Genomic DNA, 21,209 nt, shown 5'->3' on the forward strand with positions numbered 1-21,209 from the left:
GGATTTTATCATTACCACTCCTGGATGAAGCACCTGGTCTAACACTTCTCCTTACACTACCCATCATTACAGTTTTTCTGTTCTAAGGGGATTGATGCATTTGTTGCCTCTTCAGGCACTCTGGGACAGGGATCTTCTGACACTCTTACACTCCCACTACTATTTCAATTACCTCCTATCCCCAGTTAATGACATAAAGAACATTTATATTTTCTGGGTATTGCATATTTAAGACCTCTAACAAAAAAAAGTGAATTTCTGAAGCCAGCCCTCTCTCCTCGAGGCCCTTTTGTTTCCAGTTCCATGTAGCAGCTCAGGCACTGCTCAGTGTCGGCGCTGCCTCCGCTCTTTCAGAACACACTGCGGACCCCGGTGTACACGACCTCCATGCGCCGCAATGCCATGGGCTTCGGCCTCGTCTTTGAAGCTGACCTTTACACTGCAAAACACATTTCCCACTGGGTGCTCCAGGGTGTGTGTCTCACCCTGAACTCTGACTGACAGTTGGAAATAGGCACCATGTTCTTCCCTCAGAATCCAACCCTTCAGAGGTGCAGAGAAAAAACCCTCAACCCAGGAAGAGATTTGGCACCATGGGTGGGGTTGTGTTCACTTAGGCACACCTGACTTTAGTTACTATTAGCTTGGTTGTATTATACTCCCAATAAACATGTTTGAAGTATAAAGTGTTTTTTGTAATTTGTGTTTCCTTTTGGAAAGGCTCCAAGCTGGTCTGTGGATGCAAAGAGGGAGTAAGTTGGTCTCGCACACACAAAGACTAAAGTTTGCCTGGATGGTTGTAAGAAATGTCTTTAATTGCCCAAAGCATCACTTCTGCAGTGCCTGGAAGCTGTGCCTCCCACCAGCCTCCAACAAGTGGCAGGGTAGGTCACTCATACAACACATGACCATAAAAATATGGTGCCAACAACCAAAGCAACCAAACCTGCTGCTGGTTAATGCAATACATGTAAAAACAGTAAACCTCAGAGAAACAACCTTGCTTTAACCAACCCCTTTCTGGGAACACAGCTTTTCCCTATCCCTCCCCACCACTTGTGAAACAAATTCCTACCACGGAGCCAGCAAGGCGCGAGGCTGGGTGGGTCTGGGGCTTTGGGACAGCGAGTGACAGAGGGCACAGAGGGCGGGCACAGGTCAGAGCCTTGCCAGGGATCAGCCCTGCTGGAAGGGTCATGCTGCACGGGAGTCGAGCGGGACCACGGGTGGGAGAACAGCTCTGCCAGCCTGCCAGGGCCTTTGCCAGGGACGCTGACAGTGGTCCAAGGCTCTGGAGGGAGACACACACCAACACAGCTGCAGAAAAAGCTTATGAAGGGCAGACTACAGCTGGCGAGGGGAGGGGACAGGGCAAGCAGGGATCCTTCATCAGCTGTCACAGAGGATACACGTTCCAAATTTTTAAAGGCACATCATAAGCTTAGCAGCATTTGGGAGCCAGTGTTTCTTGCTGGTCCTACTCAGAGGCTGCAGACAAGAGTGAAGCAGAGGTGATCAGAATGTAAGAAAAATGGACAAATTCGTGCTCCTTTCCCAAAACTACATACCCTCCCAGTTCCTAGTATGCCTTTCTTTCCTAGAAAAAAATAATACAAAAAAGAATCAAGTAGTCTAACAGATGCTGGGTCTACCTGCTACTCACTAGAAAGGAATAGGGGAATCTGGGCAAGTGCAAGGCAAGTCCATCCCAATCCACAAGGACAGAAATCAAGGATGCCAGGTTCTCCTCTATGAATCTGTTACATCGCTTAAAACTAAATACTCACATTTTAGCGGGGCAGCTCAGGTTTCTAAGCTGGCAGCAGCCAGCACTGTCTGATGATGCCCAAAACAAGACTGTTTTTTAGGAAACAAAAATAATCCCTTTACAAAAAAAGTGCAGGTTAGAGCATAAAGAACCATTTCCATATTGGATAGCCAGTTACAGTTCCTCCCTGGAAAAGGAGCTCTGAGCCAGTATGGAAGGTGCTACAAGTGCAGTGTACTGACTAGCATAAAATGTGTCGTGAAGCCATTTGATTAAAAAAAACCCCAAAACAATCCCCACAAACAACCCAGTGTTCATACTCTTCCTATTAGGGTCATTAACCCTTTAAATGGTGCTTCCCCCACCCCTATTTTACTTAAAGCCACAAAGTATTTAGGATTAATCAAGTAGTGCTTGCTGGGACTCTGGGGATGTCCTTAGGTCATTAAAGTGAACGTACATGTGCCCAGCTTTCCGTGCTGCTGTGAGAGCGGCTGTGGCAGAGGTCAATGGTTGCTCTGGAGTGCTCACACACACATTAGAGACAAGAGAACCCCTGCCAGGTCAAATGTTAACAGCCAACACGTGTGGCTGCAGTGTGAGGGAGGGGTGTTCTCTCTAGGAGCGCTCACTAACACAGCCCGTGCCTTTGTCCACATGTGCATTACACTAAATGGAGCAGCACGTGGAAGCAAGCGGTCAGGTTCCCCTGATTTGGCCACAGCATGGAGTGGTTATATACCTTGCCATATGAACACAGTCCTAGGAGGTTTCGTTAGAGCAAAATATATTAATGATGTACCCGGGAGGAGTTTGGCATGCATGGGGCATCAAAAGAAACTTCACCGCAGGTGCTATTTACCCTACAGGCTCACAGTGCATAACCAGCACAGAACAGCGCTTCCGTGGCGTGCTCAGACAGTTCTGTCTGTCCCCGAGTGCTTTCTGACCACTTTGCTTCCATGGACCTGATCCACTGCCAGCGTCTCCAGCTCCTGCTGCGGCTGGGCGGGCGCGGCGTGGTGGATGCGATGAGCGACTCCGATGTGTGCCTTGTGCGGCTTCTCGCGGGCGGGGCTGTGCGACTCGCCGGGCGCGCGATCCGACGGGATCGGTGGAATGACCAACGGCCGCTCCTTAATCAGATGCACCTCTGCCGTTTCCCTGGCCAACAGAAAGGGCGTGGGATCGGGCATGGCATCCACGGGCTCTCGCAGCACCAGCTTCCGGCTCTCCGACCCTATTCTGTAGGCCTCTTCGAACTCGGGGTTCAGCGGTGTTGAGAGACTCTTCTTCATCCTGCGCCGCGGCGTCTCCGGCAGTTTGTCCTTGGGAGGGGACGGTTTGTAGCTGGACAGCACGGGGCTGCCAGACGGGGTCCCCTCTGAAGTCCCGGTGGCACTCATCAGCTTCTTCTTCGCCGCATGCAGCTGAGAGGTCAGATAGGCAATTGTGCTCGCTCTCTGCTCCAGTTCACTGGACAACATATTGAGCTTATGGCTTTTCATTTTTAACTCTTCCAAGTACTTCTTTTCTCTTTCTTTAATAGTATTTTCCAGCACCATTATCATTGCATTCTTTTGCTCAAGTTCTTTCAACAATTCACTATTTTCGGCCTCTTTGATTTTCAGCTGAGCTTCAAGATCTTTGCACTTACTTTTGAGTTCATCACTTCGTGAACCACCACTTTCTAGAACATGAGAAGCAGAAGTGTTTTAAGTTAACAACAGCCACTATGTAAAACAGTGCAATAGGGTTCCTCTTGCCATCCCTAAGAGGAATCCAAAGGACTAACTTCAGCTAATACCCATCCCACACCATCCCTGATCCAGGGGGTTAATCTCAAGGAGTTATATTATTCCTGCTCTTCACTTGTTGTTAACACAATACATACAAAATAACTAGGATCTAGTGTACACACACACACACACACACATATATATATAAATAAAAGCTTTGTGGTTAATTACAGCACCAAGTCAGCTAAGTTTTAAAAATAGTCTCACTCTTCTGCCCCTAAAATTTGTGTTCTGTGTTCCCATATAGCAAGCAGGGAACTGACTGTCTAGTGGAGTCAGCAGCTCCAGGTGCTATTCCTGGCTCTTTCACAGATTTCCTGTGTGACCTTGGTAAAGAACTTCTGACATTTACTTCATAAATAACTAAGTTTGGAGAGTAGAAAAGAAAATACAAACATTGAAAAAGATTAGTATAAATTGCACATGAACATTAAAAGAAAAATGCCATGTATTCCTTACCTGACAAGTCTGAACTCTTTACAGTCAGCTCATAGGTTAAATCTGAGGAGAAAAAGTTGTTTATTTTTGTTAGAACATCATCATGGAGCCCATACATCACCTGGTGAGCAGATTTACAATGACAGACTTCAGTAAATATCAATTAACTCTTCCCACAGCCCAAAGCAAGAACAGGAGATTCACTATAAATTAGCAAATGTGTAAAACAACCGCACTATCAGCTTTTTGAAGAAAAAAAAGAAAAAATCTTGGCTTTGATCAGCCAGTTTGCCACGAGATACAAACTGAAAGCCCTAAATCCACGCTGCTAGTGGGCTTTGCTGCTGAGGTTTCACTGCTGAAGTGGGGAGCAGTCACTCCAAGGAATGAGGTACCTGTGCAGTGCTGCTGCAGGCGGCGCAGCTCGGCGTGCAGCCCCTTCAGGGTGTTGGCGTGTTCCCGCTGCAGGAACAGCAGGTTCTTCTGGGCACTCTGCAGTTGGTTCTCCAGGGTTGAGGTGGCCATCCTGACCCTGCCAGGGAACAGACATGCAATTGTGACGGTGACTTACCTTGCACATACAGGGATCCTCCCTCTGCAGCCAGATGAGCAGAAATGGCTGAATTCTACTGTTAATGCATTGACTGATGTGTGAACATCAAATGCCACAAAAGGTTTTTCCGCTTCAGGACTACTTTGATTACCAGTGCTCTAAGTTCATCAAAAGCCTAATTATACCGTAGGCTGGAGCAGGGAACTCATTTGTTTGGAGTTAACACATTTAAAGGATTAACTTCAGACAGTCTAAGTCATTAATCCTGTTACAAATTAAAAGCAGAGTTCTAAGGAATGGGCTATTGTGTCTGTCTTGCTGAGGGTTTCCACTTACCTCCAGGGACGAGGGGATTGGTAAAATCCTTGGCAAGAACAAGGAAGAAAGCACTAAAATGCAGCAGCTCTAAGGAAAAAAGGCAAAGGAGGGTTCTGAGCACAGCCAGGCTGGTGGCACTGCGATGGATGTGGCTGCCATGGGTGCCTGAACTGAGATGTGGGTGCTGGGACCAGCACGAGGGAAACTCTGGCTGCTCAGGTTTCCTCAACACGGGGCCCAATGGCACAGAACAAGACAAGGACAATGCTTCACTCAGAGAGAAAACAAACAGATTTTTCTTGCTCAGGTTACGAGTACATGGAAACCTGTTACACTGCTGGGTTTCCCTTACACAACAGCCTTGTAAAAGTAGGCCTTGGCTACAGCAGTGCTCTCACTCAAAGACAGACACAGTTAACTGTATGATGCTGACATCCTTGACATCCTTGAAGACCCCTGTGCTGCCGGTGTTAGGAGTGGTCCTGATAAGGCAACAATGGACACAGTAGGAAAGGCTAAATTCTGTTACATGCATAGAAACCATTACAGCAATTAGGTTACAAGGATAAGTGAAGAGTCAGGAATCCTGTTGCCGGGACAACCACCTGCAGTGGCACTGCAACCATGCCTGGAATTACGGGACCACACATTGAGCACAAGATGGACCTCAACGGGTTTGCTTTGGCATGGTAAGTGTTCTCCATTGGGACTCTTTGCTATGTAGTTTTATGATGAGAATTTGTTTCTACCAGTTTAAAATTGGTAGAGCATAAGCTCAGAGCAAGTGACACACTTTTGTTATTCCTAAACATATCACAGCCCTGCGTTTAAATTTACACTTTTATTCCCCAAAAGAACACCAGACTTGGTGCTCCTGCATCTTGGTGACGCACTAAAGCACCTGGGGATGTGGTGTGGAAATCACACACACAGAGCCCTGCTGGTTTCATCTGTGACCTGAACTGACATCATCTTCTACTGACTTAACCCTACAGAAACAAATATCTGATTGTAAAAAAATAAAAATGTGTGAAAGATAGATATTAAGAAATCCACTTCTGTGCAGGGGCCAAACAGCCTGGTTACCTTGTAACAGAGATCAAAGATTAAGTTCAATGCCCAAGAATATAGGTAGCAGTGCCAACTCTGCTTTGTTGAGTGAATGGGTCGTTTCACAATCACCATCGTTAGCAAACAACCAAAAATTACAGACCAAACACATTCTAAAAAGGGATTTCTAGGGTGGTTTAACAAATTTTGCAACACACCATCACTGGCAGCCCCTCATGGCCACAGCGCTGGGAGGGCTGTTGGAAGGGGGACTGCACAGTTGCAGCAATTACTGTGGAGCACCATGCACTCTGAGGAGTGAAGGTATCTCAGCTGTGATACATTTTCAAAGTGACATCCTCTTGCGTGCAAAGCTGACATCAGACAGACGGGAGCTTTACTGAATCGTCCCATTTCTTCAGTGTTCACTCTCCTCTGATCGACTGAGCATGACAGCAGGATAAAGCCACAGCTGGAGCTCTCACTGTGTGGGACACCGAGGCTCAGAAGGGATTCTTTATCGAGGAATGTATTTTCCAAAAGAAACCCTAAGCTGTGACAGGAGTAGGTGGAAGAACAGCCTCCGCACAATACCCCAGAGCTCTGTTCTCACAATGGGTATTAATGGTGGCTTTACACCTGTAACCATAACCCTAACAGGAAAATACTTCCCTGAATAGGAAAATACTTCATCACCTGCAACAGACAGTAAGTGTTCATAGCTCAGTCCTTGCAAATAAACACGTTCATTAAAAACCAGTTTCTAAATGTTCAAAAAAACCAGAACAGGGCTCTCACTATTAATCTCCTCGATTGCTTTTTCACTTTGATCTCCTGCATCTGAAAGATCACACCAGGATTACCTGCTCTGAAGAAAACAAATATAATCAGAGGCAAGTGAGTGTTACAGGCTTAGGAAGAAAATAAAACAACCAGAGTTGTTGCACCAGAGCATCATCTTCCCTGCAGCAGCAGTAAGTTAATCAGTGAGATCAATTAAATCAACCCACGATGAGTTTTAGCTGCAGCCCCTCTGCACTAAGTAGTTTCCCACAACCCTCTGCAGCCTTTTTGTGCTTTTCCTCCTCACAGCAGCCTGGCTTTCTGCCTGTCCTCTCTCCTTCTCTTCAAGGGAAAGGGAAGGCCAGCGAGGTGAAGCCACAGCCTCCATGGATGTGTGGGCAGCAGATCCAGCTCCAAACCCACTCACCCACCCACTCAGGCCTTTTTACACAGCACAGCACTGTGAGATCTGTGCTCTGGGAAACAGACAAAACCATCTACTGTAAAACCAGGGAAAGCGTCCTGCACAGACAGTCGCTATACAAAGAGACACAGATTTGCTTTGAAATCTGCACAAATTAGTTTTAACAACAATATATATCAAGGCACTATTAATTTTACAGCAAATCTTAGAACACATAATTAGACCTAATATTATTCAAGTCTGAGATTGGGATTAAATGGATTCCAACTGAATATGCATTACCTGTCAACCAAGCTCAGTTGCAAAATATTAAAAATGTTTTTGATTGCTTTTTTGGCCAAACATTTCTATCACAAATTCTAGTGTCATATTTGTCAGCAGCTCATAGGAGACAATGCAAAGTGAGACCCACTGACCTGTGCAATCAGCCCAAACATTTTTAAATTGGGAGAAGACGCAGGAGATAATGAAAAGGAAACAAATATAATGAAAAAGAAATAAAAATTTGTTTTAGTACAAGTCAGTGAACATTTTCCCACGACTTCCCTCCGCAGACCCTTTCACTTAGTTCCAGGGAAGCTGCTTAGTGGGATTTAGAGCTGCTCCCAGTTCCTTAACAATATTCAACACACTGCATGTTGTGTGAAGAGCCACAACTCACATCCAAAAACTGCTCCCATGGGCAGCTGAGATCTGACAGAAAAGGGTCTTGGGAGGGGTCAGGCTAAAAAAATTTAAAAATCTAATTAAAAAAAGAAAAATCTATTCAGGTGCATCTCCCATTGGGGTTTCCAAGAGGGAATCCGATAAAGCAGGCCTGGGATTGCACTAAGCTGATTTCATCTCAGGCTCTCTGAAACAAGAAGGTCAAAAACCACAAGAGAAACAGCAAAATGGAGAAGTCAATGGTGCCCTTTACAGCCCAGAGGAACAATCTCCACCTCCCACCATGGAAACTGGTGGGACAAGCTCTCCAAGCAACCAGGCTCTGGCTGGTCCTGGCAGATAAATGACACCAGTGCTGGGAAGTACACTGTGACTGCATACACGGCACAAAGTTATGTCACCATGGTTTTTCCCCCCTTCCCCTTTGTCTCCAAACAAAAAAAACGTTTGCTATGTTCTTACACAGAAGGAACTGTGCAATGCAGGGCTTGGCAAAGTCCCCTGGGAAGGCACACAGCATTCGGAAAGGATGACAGCACACTAAAGGGACACTGCAGTGTCCAGAGGGGATGGTGAGGGTGACACAGCTCCTCTTTGGCAGCAGGACTGGCCCCGACACCAAGTGTCCACCCTGTCAGCACCAGAGGCTTTGTGCGGATGGTGCACTACATTCCACCCTTCAAACATCTGCAATTTCTCATTTCTCAGGACCACCACACCACCAAATGTTTCTTTATATAGCTCAGAGATTGAGCCTCAACTCCTCCAAACAATGGATTCACAATTTCTCTTTAATATAGTCAAGGAGGAAGAAATGGAATGAGTCAAACAGAATTCCCTTGGGAACATTAAGTACAACACTTTCATCATGACAGCATCTACCTAAGCCATCATCTTCCAGCAAAGCAGAGAAGGTAACTTCAATTACCATTCCCATAAGCTCACCTTAAAACGGAACCGTTCTGTCTCTTCAGAAGTGCACGTTCTCTTCAAAAGGAACACACACACACAAAATCTTATATGGAAAAGGAAAAAATATTAAACAGGAGCTTTCAAAATGCAACCTAATCACATGCTCACCATAAACAGTCACTAACATTTTAACAGCCACATCTTGCCTTGCAGAGGATGTGCAGGCTCCAGGCCTTTTTGGCTCTTAAGCATTTGGAGAGAGTTCAAAATGTTTCAAGGCAACAAGCATCTGGCTGCGTATCAGATGCCTTTGCACAAAATCAGAGCATCTCTATACCCCGCTGCAAGATAGGAGGAGGGAAATGCTAATCTCTGACCTTAGACACGAGTCCAAAGGATGGAACAAAGCCCGAACAACATTTTCATTCCTGTTTGGTATCCACCAAACAGAACACAATAACCTCCTTTTACGTGGATGGGGTGACCATCACCTGAGAAGCTGCTTTAGCTCCCTGCCAACTCATATCCTTGAAATATATATGGGCAGACATTTTCCTCTCAACTGCTCTCTGGCCAGTGCCCCCTCAAAATGGAACAAAAGCTGCCAAAACGTAATTTGTTTGCTATACAAAGTACAGTTTCAAGAACTAGGTAAGGACAGTGGATTCCTCTTGTAAGAACCTCCAAAGTTTTAGCCAGACCCCATTTCAAAGATTGCCACTGAACTGACCAAACTTATCTAAACAACACAGCTCTAATGCTGAAATTACCGACAGTCACTTTGCTGTTCTTTCCTTAGATCAGCTCTCCATCTCCGAGACATAATGCCATCCCCAAAGTGTTTGCTCAGCTCCTTTCAAAGGACGTAATAAAGGAGACCCTGCAGCCCTCACAGCCAACTCAAGGCTTTGCTCTCTTTCTGCTTGGACATTTGCATGAAGTTCCCCACAAACCGATTCTATGACACCATTACACCTCTACTAAAGCAGATCCAGCAATAATACAGCTTAGTGACAAACTCTTCCACAGTGTCAGATTTCTGCTCACCCCTCATTCATCCGTACATCAGACTAAGCCAGTTCAACGAGTCCAGTGTTGCTAAAGTCAAGCTTTTCAGACAATACACTCAGCCTACACATCCACTTCTGGACATTCCTCCCCTTCTCCAGTGCTCCCTTATCAGTAACGAGTACCTCTTGCAGCAGCACCTCTTTCCCCCTCCTCCTCAGCCTTCTGCATTAAAATATAACAATGCTTCCACATCATTATTGACCCAGTAACTTGTTCTCATATTCTTTTCGTTTGTGTGTTTTAAACCCAGCAGAATTAGTAGTTCTCTCCTGGAGACAATGGAGGGGAAGAAGGAACTGTGCCACTGTCCTCCCAGAGGAAGGACATGATTTCGCTTTCTCAGCTCCTTTTCCATTTCTACTGCTTTTGATGCTATTTTACTCAGTAGTTTCTCTGTCTGACTTTCCCATCATTTTCTGATCAGAGACTGTGCAAACTCTTTACAGTTAATCTCTGAAAGCCCTGCAAGCACATATTTTAGCATTTTAGTATGAAGATGACTTTTTGTTACTCCTACAGCAGCTGGTACAGCAGCAGGAAGAATAACTGAGTGGACACCATCCTGGTAGCAATGATTTAATTTTGGATGCTCCAAAGGAACCAGCTGGTACTTTTGTACAGAACTCACTGACTGCCTACGTGTCTGACTGTGTACCTGGAGTCAAGAATAGTTCATGTGGTGTTTCCTCTGTCCTTGAGACCACCCAACCCCAGAGCTGTCACAATGAAAGAGACTAAAAGGAATCAGATGTTAAAATCACTACCGTGAGACTGTTAGAGAACCCAATCAAATGGTCCTGCAGTGGCATTTCATCCACAGTTATTGTGACCAATACCAGGGTGTGCAAAGCTATGGCTGTACAGCTGTCAGGAACAAACACCTTACTCTGGCAGGAAGCTTTGAAAATTATCTAATTTGGGCCTAATTCACTTTAGGGAGACAAAGAAGGTGTCATCTAAATGACACTGACTACTTCAAAAGAACCCCTTTAACAATGACGAAGTGACAATAAAAGCAAGACTACATCGTCATGTAGAGGAACAGGCTGCATCTCTTCTGCTCTCTAGGACATGCTCCTAAAGAATGGCTCTTCTATTTTATTCACCCCTTCATTCTGAGGATAAAATAGTTTGTTACTGTAATATAACCTCTGTCAAAGCCACAGAATGCAAACTGCACCCCAATCACAACCAGGCAGTCACAATATTGCAAAGACAAGTTAGTCTTTCTAGTAAACCAAATTCTTTTCTCAGAAGAATGACAAGAAAATTAATAATCAGTTCTCCCAGACTAACACAATATCAATGTTACACATAAACCTGAGCCTGATTCTATTCTTTCCAAAGTCATTAAGAAAGTTCTCCAGCTTCAGTTAAAGCTGAATCAGGACTTAAGGTGGGCTGTGGGTGGTTTTGATATAAGGATCTGTTAAGTATAACTCAAAACTCATGCTTAGAAATCACACTATACTACAGTATAGAACAGTCACAGGCTGTTTTCACATATCAAATACTCACTTACGAACACTGCATGTCCTCTTTTAATTTTGTCCTAAACGATCAAAAATGTGTGAATTGCACCAGAAACTGAATAAAATGTATTTGTGCAATATAAAAATTTGCCCTTTCTGAAGCCTGCTGGAACACAAACCAAAAAAATTACTAAGCTGGTTTCACATAACCAGCTTGGCTGGGCCTTTTCGCTCTCCCTAACACGATAAAAACCCACCACCACACAGACATGCAACCATTTCACCACCCAGCCCAGACACGACTTTGTCTCACCCATCTCACTCACGTACACCGAGCAAGAATTTAGTGCTGCATTTCTGAAACGCTCCAGAATCACCTTCCTGGTCGTTCAGTGAACCAGGTCAGGGAACTGGTGCAGCTGAAAACAAACCCATTCTTCCACTGGCTGCTTTCAGGTGATGGGTTCACTGTGCAGCACTGTAGATGCCTGGGGAAGGTGAAAAAAATAAAAATAAAAAATAGAATCTGTAAGCAGGTCAGGGGGGTGGTACAGGCAGAATTGCTTCCTGCAGCAGCACCAGCTCCAAGCACTTGCCTGAGCTTGAGCTCCTACTGCATGAACTGCAGAAATTATGATTTTCAGAGCTTACCTGGAATATTTGTGAAACACAGCAGAAGGCACTGAAGCCTTACAGCAAGCTAAAGAAATCTGTCCTGGGAGATCATTTACAGAGAGCAGCTCTTGTAACAGCAACTCTACAGAACTGCACAACCATTTCCAGGCAAGTGTAACAGGCTGAGGAGGTGCTTTTCTCTAACGCATTCTGTGATGCTGTTTCATAAGGCATTGATTTTTATTATTTTAGAACAGCAGCTATGATCAAACACACAAAAATTGGTCTCCACTTTGCTAAAGGTTTTGAGAGCTGCTGATGAAGGAAATCTGGTAGTGGCCATGACCTATGTCCAAGTCCTTTCTTAAGCAAGATTTTTTTTTTGGTGTCAAATAGAATGCCAAGACAAAGGGTTCCAAAGAGAACTGCTATATACCCTCACTTCCATAACCCAGGTATCTCAAACTGAGACAGTAAAGCTACACACAGCTTAAATCAAGCTTTCCTGAGGCTGGAAAGGAAACAAGAAGACACATTTCTATTACAAAGGGAACCTGCCGGTTCTGACATCATTCTCACGGTTTTTCCACACAGATGGACTCTTCCCGAGCTCGACACCTCTGCTCCACAGAAATGCGATCTGCTGTGCCTTTTGTGCCCTCCCTCTGGGCATGGAGTCGGATTACAGGGAGCTACTGTTCCCTGGCATATTTTCAGCCTTTCTGGAGACAGCTACCATTCTGTTCACGGAGAAGCCATGACATTTAACAGTTTTCAGTCCAGCACTGTTTTTTTTAAACCCCATCTCTCAATCAAATAATTAAAGTCAACAAGGAGCAACGTATTTTAGCATTTTAAATACAAAGCAAAGGTATCCTCGGAGCGAAATGAGAAGAAACGTGCTCCCCAATAGCAGGAAAGAAATAGCAATCCAAAGAAAAGCGTTTTTCAGTGATTATTTAGAACCACCCAAACAGCTTGCAGAAGTTCCAATACACTCTGAAAACATCAGTTTCAGCAATATTTTTCATGCCTCTAACGTCTAGTGGTAAATAAATTATTGTTCCCATTTATAGTACCGTAGTCTTTAACATCACCAGGAGAAATGAGCTGGTAGATAACTGTAAAACATTATTAAGCAAAATCATTTACTGCTCACGTGGAGATAGACTAACACCCATTATCACACTGCTGGACATCCTGGTTTAGAGGAAGATATTTTTTCCATCACTTAACAATGAGCACAGAGACAAATCAGGCCCACATTCACTGACAATACTACAGCCAGGCAGGTAAAGGTGAAGGAACAGAGGTGAAGGAACAGCAGGTGGTAACCAGGGGTTAACATTCCAACTCAGCTCCACTCATTTCCCATCTTCATGTGCTCTTCGGATTCATTCGATTCATGCACAAGAGCAGAGAGGAGGGTTCGTCTCGGCAGAGGAAAGCAGAGCCCTGGTGATAGGGTTTGTGCCAGAACAAAGGGCATCCTCCCACCTGAGCCCCACCCAGGCCGTGGGCACGGGCCCCGCACCGCTGTTCCCAGGGAGGCTCCGGCTCTGGCAGACCCTTCAGGGAGTCCTGGCTCTGTTACACAATGGGCTCACTGCAGCAGCCCGCTGGCCGCGCTCGCTCGGGACAGAGTTGTTGTGGCTGTGCTGTCGGATGTGTCACAGCCACTCGCGTTCCCCCTGTGCCGCAGGAGGCCAGAGCACAGACCTGCCAGGCACCTCTTTCCTCAACACCAACATCCTTACATTTTCCTTTTGGTGGCTTTGCTTTCCAAACCAGCAAAAAGAAAAAACTATGTCCCATACTCAACTTTTTCCCCTCATCAACTTATCTGACTGCTGAATTTTCAGTGAAGTGCTGCTCAACTAAACCCATCACTTTTAGTTACTGACAGACACATATACATAAATATGCACAGAAAGTATCACTTGCCAGCAAAAAAATTCTTCAGCATTATGAATTTTCAGAAAGATGAAGATGTCTGTTCTCGCTGTAAAATAAACTACAACCTGCTACCTTTTTTTAAACTTTACTATGAAAAATTAAGTTAAACATGCGTAAAAAGATTAGTAGTAATCTGTTTATCCAATATAAAAACAATAATTCACAGTTTTGCTACTTTAAATCACTATTTTTTAAGTCACAGAACAGAAATGAAATGCCTAAAAATTAAAATTGCACTCACTCTATTATGCTGTTCATAATGCTCAATAAATATTTTATTTTACTTTACATTCTGGTCCAGGTTCTGCCGTAATAGCACTGGGGAGTTTGTGTTCTGCCTCCTGCAGTTAAAGGATTGACTAATGTGGTAGATCTGGATGAAGAAATATATCGCCCTTAACACCTACAGCCTCTTGAATTAGGGCCCACTAAGGAACAGTGGAATTTTTGTAACAAAATACATTAAAAAAATAATTTGAAAGCATGCAGCTGTATCTGAAATCCAGTGTAAAGGAAACAACTGTAAGGAATGAAATTATTGCTGTTCTACAGTTTGCAACAGCTACTGGACTGGAAACTGCTAAGAGTATCTGGATTAGTCATGAGACCTTCATCTTTTCTAAGGGGATGAGGGAGGAAACTTTACAGATATATTAAGCAGAAGTACAACAATAGGATGAAAACAAGTGGTTATGCATCAGTTTAGCCAGCTGATACTTTGCTCTTTTATGACCTTCCAGCCTTTGTTGTTTCACTAAAAATGACTGCTGGAGCCTCAGTACAACCAAAAGCTTGAAAAATCAACAATATTACAAGTCAGCCTTGATCTGTGTATAAAGCACTTGCTTTAAATTGTCAAACCAAAAAGCAATGTGCGTTTGAGAACATAAATGTCAGTCTCCAAGAGGCTCAGTCGTAGTAACGCACTAGAGAATTGCATTCACTAATGAGCAAATTATACGGGAAAAGGCACTGTATTTACAGTCACATCCATTTGTCTTTCATTTTTTAATTAAGGAGTATAATTGGTACTGCAAAAGCTCAATATAGCTTTTTAAGTGCAAGCATCTTACCATCTAAGTAAAGCCAACAAGTACCCTGGATGCTTCCTATGCACCTGCAATGCAGATCAAAACAGACAATTCCACCCCCAGGGCTGCCTCAGCTTCTGTTCACATTTACCTTCACTGTCTCAACCTTACCCAATTTAATAAGGTGGGCTCAGGTGCATTCCATTGCTGTCCAGGGTGGGAAGGGCCCCTCCTTCCTCTCTGTTGTCCCACCCCATGTCCTGCGTAGGGAAACTGCGTCTGGAAGCATCTCCATGTCTGAAGACGCCCTGCACTTCTCTGCTGCCATTTCCACAGGCGACAGGCATTCTCCTCCACAGGAAAAACCTCCTCCTCTCACATGAAGGTTATTCCCTACCCACTCCAAAATGTACACAATCCATCCGTCCAGCCCTTTTCCGGCCCTGTGTTACTCATGAAAACGACACCGTTGTCACTTTGTAAAGTGAAAAGGTGCGACGCAAAAGGCGCCTGGGAAGGATGCAGGAGGATGCGGTGCGAAACCTGCCCCGGTGGGTGCGGGCGGCTGCAGCGGCCCCACCGAAGCCTGAGCTGGGCAGGGGGAGGCGATGGGCGGCCGCTCTCCTGCTCTGGGGCACATCCCAAACAGAAATACAGACTCGTCCTTGCCCCCGAGCCAGCACAAACGGGAAGACCAGGGGGGTACAGCGAGATGCAGGGCAGCTCCTTCATGCCCTGTGCTCCGGTGGCCAGAAAAGGGCCCTGGATGCTCTCAGGAGCGCGCAGGAAGCGCTCTGGTCCAGCGCCAGCGCCCGGCGCACCGGCCCGGAGCCACCCTGCGCGCACCCGCCGCGCCGTTCGCTGCCCCGCAACGGCCGCCCCGGCCCCGGGGGGCTCCGACCGGGCCTCGGGAGCGGCTGATCGCGCCCCGCCGCCGGGGCACCTCCCCCCAGCCGAGGCGCGGCTCCTCCGGCCACCGCAGGTCCCGGGGCCGCGGCCGCCCCGCCTAACGCGCAGCGGGGCCGGCGGGGCGCCCCGACAGCCCCGCCCGCCCTTCACGGGAGGCTCCTTCGGCAGGCAGTGGATTCGTGTGAGTGGGGAAAAAGGCCTCCAGCCCCCTCCCGGGTCAACGATGCCGCTTCCCCGTTCCCCACCCAGCCCCGGGGGCCGCGATGCCGCTGACGCCCCCTCAAGCCGGCCCGGGGCGGAGGGCACAGCGCGCCGCACGCCCGCGCCTCAGCCGCCGCCCCGCCCGGCCCCTCACCTGCTCAGCCCGAGCCGGGTCCGCCGCTCCCCCCGCCCGAAGCACCGCGGGCGCCCCGCGGGGCCGGCACTGAGCGGCGGCACCGGCACCGGCACCGGAGGCGGCACCGGCACCGGAGGCGGCGGCGCAGGCGCAGGTGCGGCTGCGGCACCGGGCCCGTCGCTCTGGCAACGGCGGCACAGCGCGGCCGCCCCGGCCCCGCCCGCCCGGGCCCGCGCGCGGGGCGGGGCGTGCGCGCACACGGGAGCGGCGCGCGCGGGTTGCGCGCCCCTGGAAAGGGAGAGGGAGAGGGAGGAGAAGGGCTCCAGGTGCGTGGGGATGTGGGAAAGGAGGGAATGTGCATTCCCGAGAGAGGTTCTGGTTTAAGCCCAGCTGGAAATTAAGCACCACGCAACTCCCCCCTTCTCTTTCCCCACTCCCCCGCCGGTGGAATGGGGAGGGGAATCAAAGGTAAAACCTGTAGGTTGAGATAAGAACAGTTCAATAACTGAAAACAAACTAAAACACAATAATAAGTAATAATGATAATAAAAAGGGAAAGGAAAAACACCCCAAACAAGTGATGCACAATGCAATTGCTCGTCTCTGGCTGGCTGATGTCAGACTGCCTCTCCCCAAACCCAGATCGACCCCCCTCCCTGGTAACTCCCCCAGTTTATATACTGGGTATAATGTTCTATGGTTTGGTACATCCCTTTGGTCGGCTCAGGTCATCTATGACAGCTTTGCTCCCTCCCAGTTTCTTTTTCAAACCTCACTGGCAAAGCATGAGACACAAAAGAGAAAAAGTTCTTGACTTAGGATGAGCAGAACTTAAAAAACCCCTGTAACACGCTGTTATCAGCAACATTCTCATTCCAAATCCAGAACACAGCATTGTACCAGCTACTGAGAAGAACTGAACTCCCTCCCAGCTGAAGTGAGGACAGAGGTGCACCAGGTGTGTCCGTGTGTTGGGAGCAGTGTGTGTGCACATGTGTGTGTTGGTAGGAAGGACAAGGGGAGTGGACACATCTGTGAACTGAAGTTGCGTGTGCTCCAAAGGATCATGGCAACATGTGTGTGGATGTGTGGGGAAAAAGCCTGCCTGGAGTTTGGGGGAGTTTTTTGTGCTATTGGCACACATGTGTGTGAGTTTCCCTCAGCCCACCGAAACAAGTACAGCTGCAGCAGAGCTCCAGGAGAGCTGTGGGGGTGGAATTCCTGCAGCCTGTCTGGCTCTGCACATGCACCTTCACTCTGCACTGTAATTTCTGCATTAATATATGGACAAATGTGACCTTCAGCTGCCCACCAGTGGGGTAGGCTCTGGGTGTGCAGTCCTACATGGCTGGATATTGTCTGCATTTTCTCTACAAATCAGTGTTGAAGATGATGGCACAGTCACTGGCCTGTGATTCTGTCTCTGGCAGATGCACACAAGCATTTATGCATGCAGTGTCTTTTCTATGTTTGTAATGGAATTAAAATACTTCATTATAAGGGACTTCAAAGTTAGGAGACAAAAACTTGTTTTTTTGAAGCAACCAATAGAAAAGGCCAAATAAAATTTCTAGAAGTCAGAGATAATTATTTTCTTAGTCAAAAGATGCATTACACACAGCACAGGGAAGTATTTCACACCTTCAACAAAATCAAATTCAGCGTCAAGCTGCAAGCTGGTGGCTCTACCTACCTTCAAGGTGATTCTGTTGTGTGTGAGGAAACAGAGGATGGATCTTTATGTGCTTTGCACCTTGCAGCTCCTAAAGCCAGGGAAAAGGAAGTGCAACATAGCCTAGAAGGAAACATTTTAAAGAAAACTCGTTAGTCTTTAGTCAAAGCTAAAACCAGGACGACCAGTTTTAAATGGGTGTTCAGAAGTGGAAAGCTTGGTACAGGGGGAGATTTAGCTCTGCCAGCAGCAGTGCAGGAAGGCCCTTCCATTTTATCTCAGATCCATCCAGCTTTTTATATAAAATGTGGACTCTTAATTTAGAATCCTGTTAGGTGACAAACTAGTCTGAGAAAATGATTCAGTTAGAACCTGTGCCAAAAGAGAAATGCATTTGCCATCTGAATCATCCTGGCAGGAAAGACAGAAGGATGTTAAATTCAATATGGATCCCTAATAACTGAACACACATGAAGGAAAACCCCCATCTGTGTTGTTCCAAAGAAGTGCTTTTTATTAACAAGCCTTAAGATGCGATATTTATAGAACAGAAATATGTACCTGTACTCCATGTAAGGAAAACCTGTTGGAAACCTAGGGATAAAAATACATTCATTCAGACATAAAACTGAAATAGTCCCTGAGCATTTTTTCCATGTGCCCCTGGTTTCTCTGAAGTTTTCAGTTCTGAGAAGTTTCTGCCTGCAAATGTCACCCCAATTTGTTACCCTTCGAAAGGCTGCTCTGCCCCTCGCCAGGCGAGCAGCACTGAGCTGCCCCAGTTTCTTCATGTTCAAAATGGAACGTGAGCATGGTAATTATGTGTCATTAATATCTGCAAAATTCTTTAAAAATCCTGAAGAGGGGAGTGCAGTGTAATACTGTTATAGCTCAGTGACTGTAACTGGAGGAAGTTCTGACCCCTGTTGCAACCCCTGAACTTTGGAGATGGCCAGAAATTCAAATCCCCAATCCATCAAAGGGCAAACATCAGGCTCTCAGATATGAGCATTTTGCAGTAAAATCTCACAATGTTTGTGCTCCCCCAAAATCAGAGATCACAAAAGCCTTAACATGATGTGCAGTGGTTTGTAAGGCCTCTTGCTGGCTCTCTGCTTCCCAGGTGCCTCTCAATTTTTCTTTTGCTTGCTTTGTTTTTCAGAAAGCACAGATGACAGGGAGGGGGGAGAACAGCAGAGCTAGAAGCAGGAAGGTTTAATCACCTCTCCTGTGTCACCGCACACGGATGTTGTTTCTCTTTGCTGTGCATCTCTAACATCAACAAGCACAGCTGGCCTGGTTTTGATTCCGGTAATGCAGATCTAAATCCAGGCACCCTCCACCCTATAAAGCCAAAAGAGTTACTATTAATTAGATCAGCGTGGCTGAGATGAGAATCTGGGATTAGCTTCCTGTTCACCCCGTGGGGAAGGAGAGCAGCACGCTGGAGCGGCCGTCCCTCCGTGCAAGCAGGAGCACACAGGCTGTGGGACGAGTTCCCTGCTCACGGCAGCACCGGGCAGGGGAGAGGATTGGGCAGAGTCTTTCTCTGAGCTTGGTGGGGAACAACAGCCAGGATGAAACTCAACCAAAATATTGAAATCTGGTGGGTGATGTGATCCCTCCCCATTTCAAAGGGGAAGATTTTAAAAATCAGAACCAAATGAGCATAAGTGTGTCTGTATAGAGAGAGAGACCTCTCTAGTGATCCTTGTTTTGTACCTCTGCTGATCCTCTTGGAGGAGCATCAGTTAAAATCCTCATGGCCTGATCCCGCTCAGTGGCACCATCCAAGGCAGAATTCCTCCCGCAGGGCTCTTCTTGAGCACTGTCTTTGGTCTCTTTGCTGCACTTTACCAACAGCCTCTAAAATAGTTAGCAGTCATCAGATGAGAATTAATTTTTAACAAACTTCTCCCTGCATGGGAGAGGGAGTGGAAAGCTGAGCGAATGGCAGGAAAAGTCTGGGCAGGGAGTGACGACAGGTCCTTTTATCGTCCTCCGAAAAACAGTGACATTACCAAGGATTTATTTACAGAAGCTGGGAGCAATAAGGGAGATGCTGTCAGCTCCTTAAGGCAGAGACTGGTTTTAGTTATTGTTTTTCCTTCGTTTGCACGAGACTTGGGCTGGGGGGCTCCTGGTACCAGAGGAAACCTCCTGCTGCAGAACAAGGAACATCTGACGTCAAGTGCTGAAACTGATGCCCAGACATCTACTGAGGAGGAGAAAGCAGGTCAGGATCCAGGAGATGCCTAATCCAGCCTGACGTTTGGGGCTGGAGGAGCAGAAGGTGGGAGCTGCCATGAGCTGCACTTGCATCTCTGTGCATGGATCGAGGCACGGCACACAGATCCCTCCTGCAACTCTGCTGCAGCCTTGCTTCCAAGTAGGGAAATGGTGCTGAGCAGAGCGTGGCCAGCTGTGCCCCAGCTGTGCCCCACTGGCCTGCATTGCCTTAGGGTCATGACTTTACAGCCGGGTGCTCAGGAGCACCAGCAGTTATTTTTAGTAGGAGAGAACATCATCTGCAAATAGCTTTGCTCTGGCTCTGCCTTGCTTTGGCTCCCTCAGCAGCAGGCAGCCAGAAGGGTTTTGCGTCCCTTGTATCATATATTGCCCAGAAAGCTAATTTAGTGCAAGCTGCCCTTATCTCATCCATTAAATGTGCAAGTGAATTGAGCTACTCCCTGATCGTAAAACGTTGCTACAATTGCTGGCTGGGAGAAGGCGTCAGCCCCTTACTCAGCTCCCTTATCTCCACTTTACCAACCAGACTCTTAGTAAATCCATTATTTTTCAGCATTAATTCATGAGATGGCCATTAGCCAGAATTCTGTGACTGTACAAACAAGGGCAAAAGCAGTTCCCACCTTTCAATTATATCGTGGGCCTTTCCCAGAAACCTCGGGAGTAAGGGTTCTCATTCCAATCAGAAAGGGTGTAATTAAGGCCCAGAACAGCTTTCCAAAAGCTCTTCAGCTAGATAGCTAAACTTAGACAATTAGTCCACAAAGGAAAAAGGACAAGTTTGTAAATAGCCTAGAAGTAAGAGGAGAAGAACAAACATTTTTTTCTAGGGCAAAAGAAAACCTGTGAAAGCTACATTTTAAGACTTTCACAAAACCCCCCAAAATTAAGAAATATAGTCTGCAGTCTGTAAGCAATCACTGACAGGTTTAGACGTGTATGCTCAGGCTGTGCCTACTGTATTCTATCAAAGATCATCAGGAAAAAAGCACTGACCTCTGTGTTCAGGGAACAAAACACACATCCAGACGCCTGTCGGTGTTGTCAGCCCCGCTGGATGTGCTGTAGCCATTACCGTGCATTAGCGCTCGTCACACACACTTACACACAAGCCATGATTGCTGCCTTTCAGGTCAGCGATAAAGCCGCTCTGGAGAAGCGGATTCGCAGTGGGAGATGTACCCT

The 21,209-nt window shown here is 46.6% G+C and overlaps 2 protein-coding genes across 5 annotated transcripts in view; one reads left to right on the forward strand and one right to left on the reverse strand.

The window, feature by feature from the left end:
* DNAH10 (dynein axonemal heavy chain 10) overlaps positions 1-917 on the forward strand; it is a 51,871-nt gene extending 50,954 nt beyond the window's left edge. For 2 of the 3 annotated variants that reach the window (XM_032127889.1, XM_032127891.1), the window contains one exon: positions 355-776. In XM_032127889.1, coding sequence (XP_031983780.1) covers positions 355-501 — 147 coding nt within the window. In that variant the 3' untranslated portion in view covers positions 502-776. Of the gene's footprint in view, positions 1-354 lie in introns of all 3 variants that reach the window. The other variant, XM_032127890.1, reaches the window with a different exon arrangement.
* On the reverse strand, positions 795-17,876 carry CCDC92 (coiled-coil domain containing 92). Of its 2 annotated transcripts, none has more exons than XM_032127893.1 (4): positions 17,796-17,876; positions 4,401-4,537; positions 4,027-4,068; positions 795-3,458 (listed from the first exon to the last, which is right to left on the reverse strand). In XM_032127893.1, the coding sequence occupies exons 2-4, from the start codon at positions 4,528-4,530 to the stop codon at positions 2,683-2,685; spliced, it is 948 nt and encodes a 315-aa protein (XP_031983784.1). In that variant the 5' UTR covers positions 4,531-4,537; positions 17,796-17,876; the 3' UTR covers positions 795-2,682. The 2 variants fall into 2 exon arrangements, with proteins under 2 accessions (XP_031983784.1, XP_031983785.1); XM_032127894.1 differs by lacking the exon at positions 17,796-17,876 and adding an exon at positions 16,121-16,218.
* Between the last annotated feature and the right edge of the window lie 3,333 nt (positions 17,877-21,209).

The sequence above is a fragment of the Corvus moneduloides genome, chromosome 18 (genome assembly GCF_009650955.1).
Source record: "Corvus moneduloides isolate bCorMon1 chromosome 18, bCorMon1.pri, whole genome shotgun sequence".
In the NCBI taxonomy this organism is placed as follows: domain Eukaryota; kingdom Metazoa; phylum Chordata; class Aves; order Passeriformes; family Corvidae; genus Corvus; species Corvus moneduloides.

What these genes read in the sequence shown, in the direction of transcription:
- CCDC92 (XM_032127893.1), bottom strand. Translation starts at nt 4,530, where the DNA reads ATGGCCACCTCAACCCTGGAGAACCAACTGCAGAGTGCCCAGAAGAAC. An exon ending in CCTGCAGCAGCACTGCACAG is followed by an intron (nt 4,069 to 4,400) that starts GTACCTCATTCC and finishes TTTTCTCCTCAG; the next exon opens with ATTTAACCTATGAGCTGACT. An exon ending in AAAGAGTTCAGACTTGTCAG is followed by an intron (nt 3,459 to 4,026) that starts GTAAGGAATACA and finishes CTCATGTTCTAG; the next exon opens with AAAGTGGTGGTTCACGAAGT.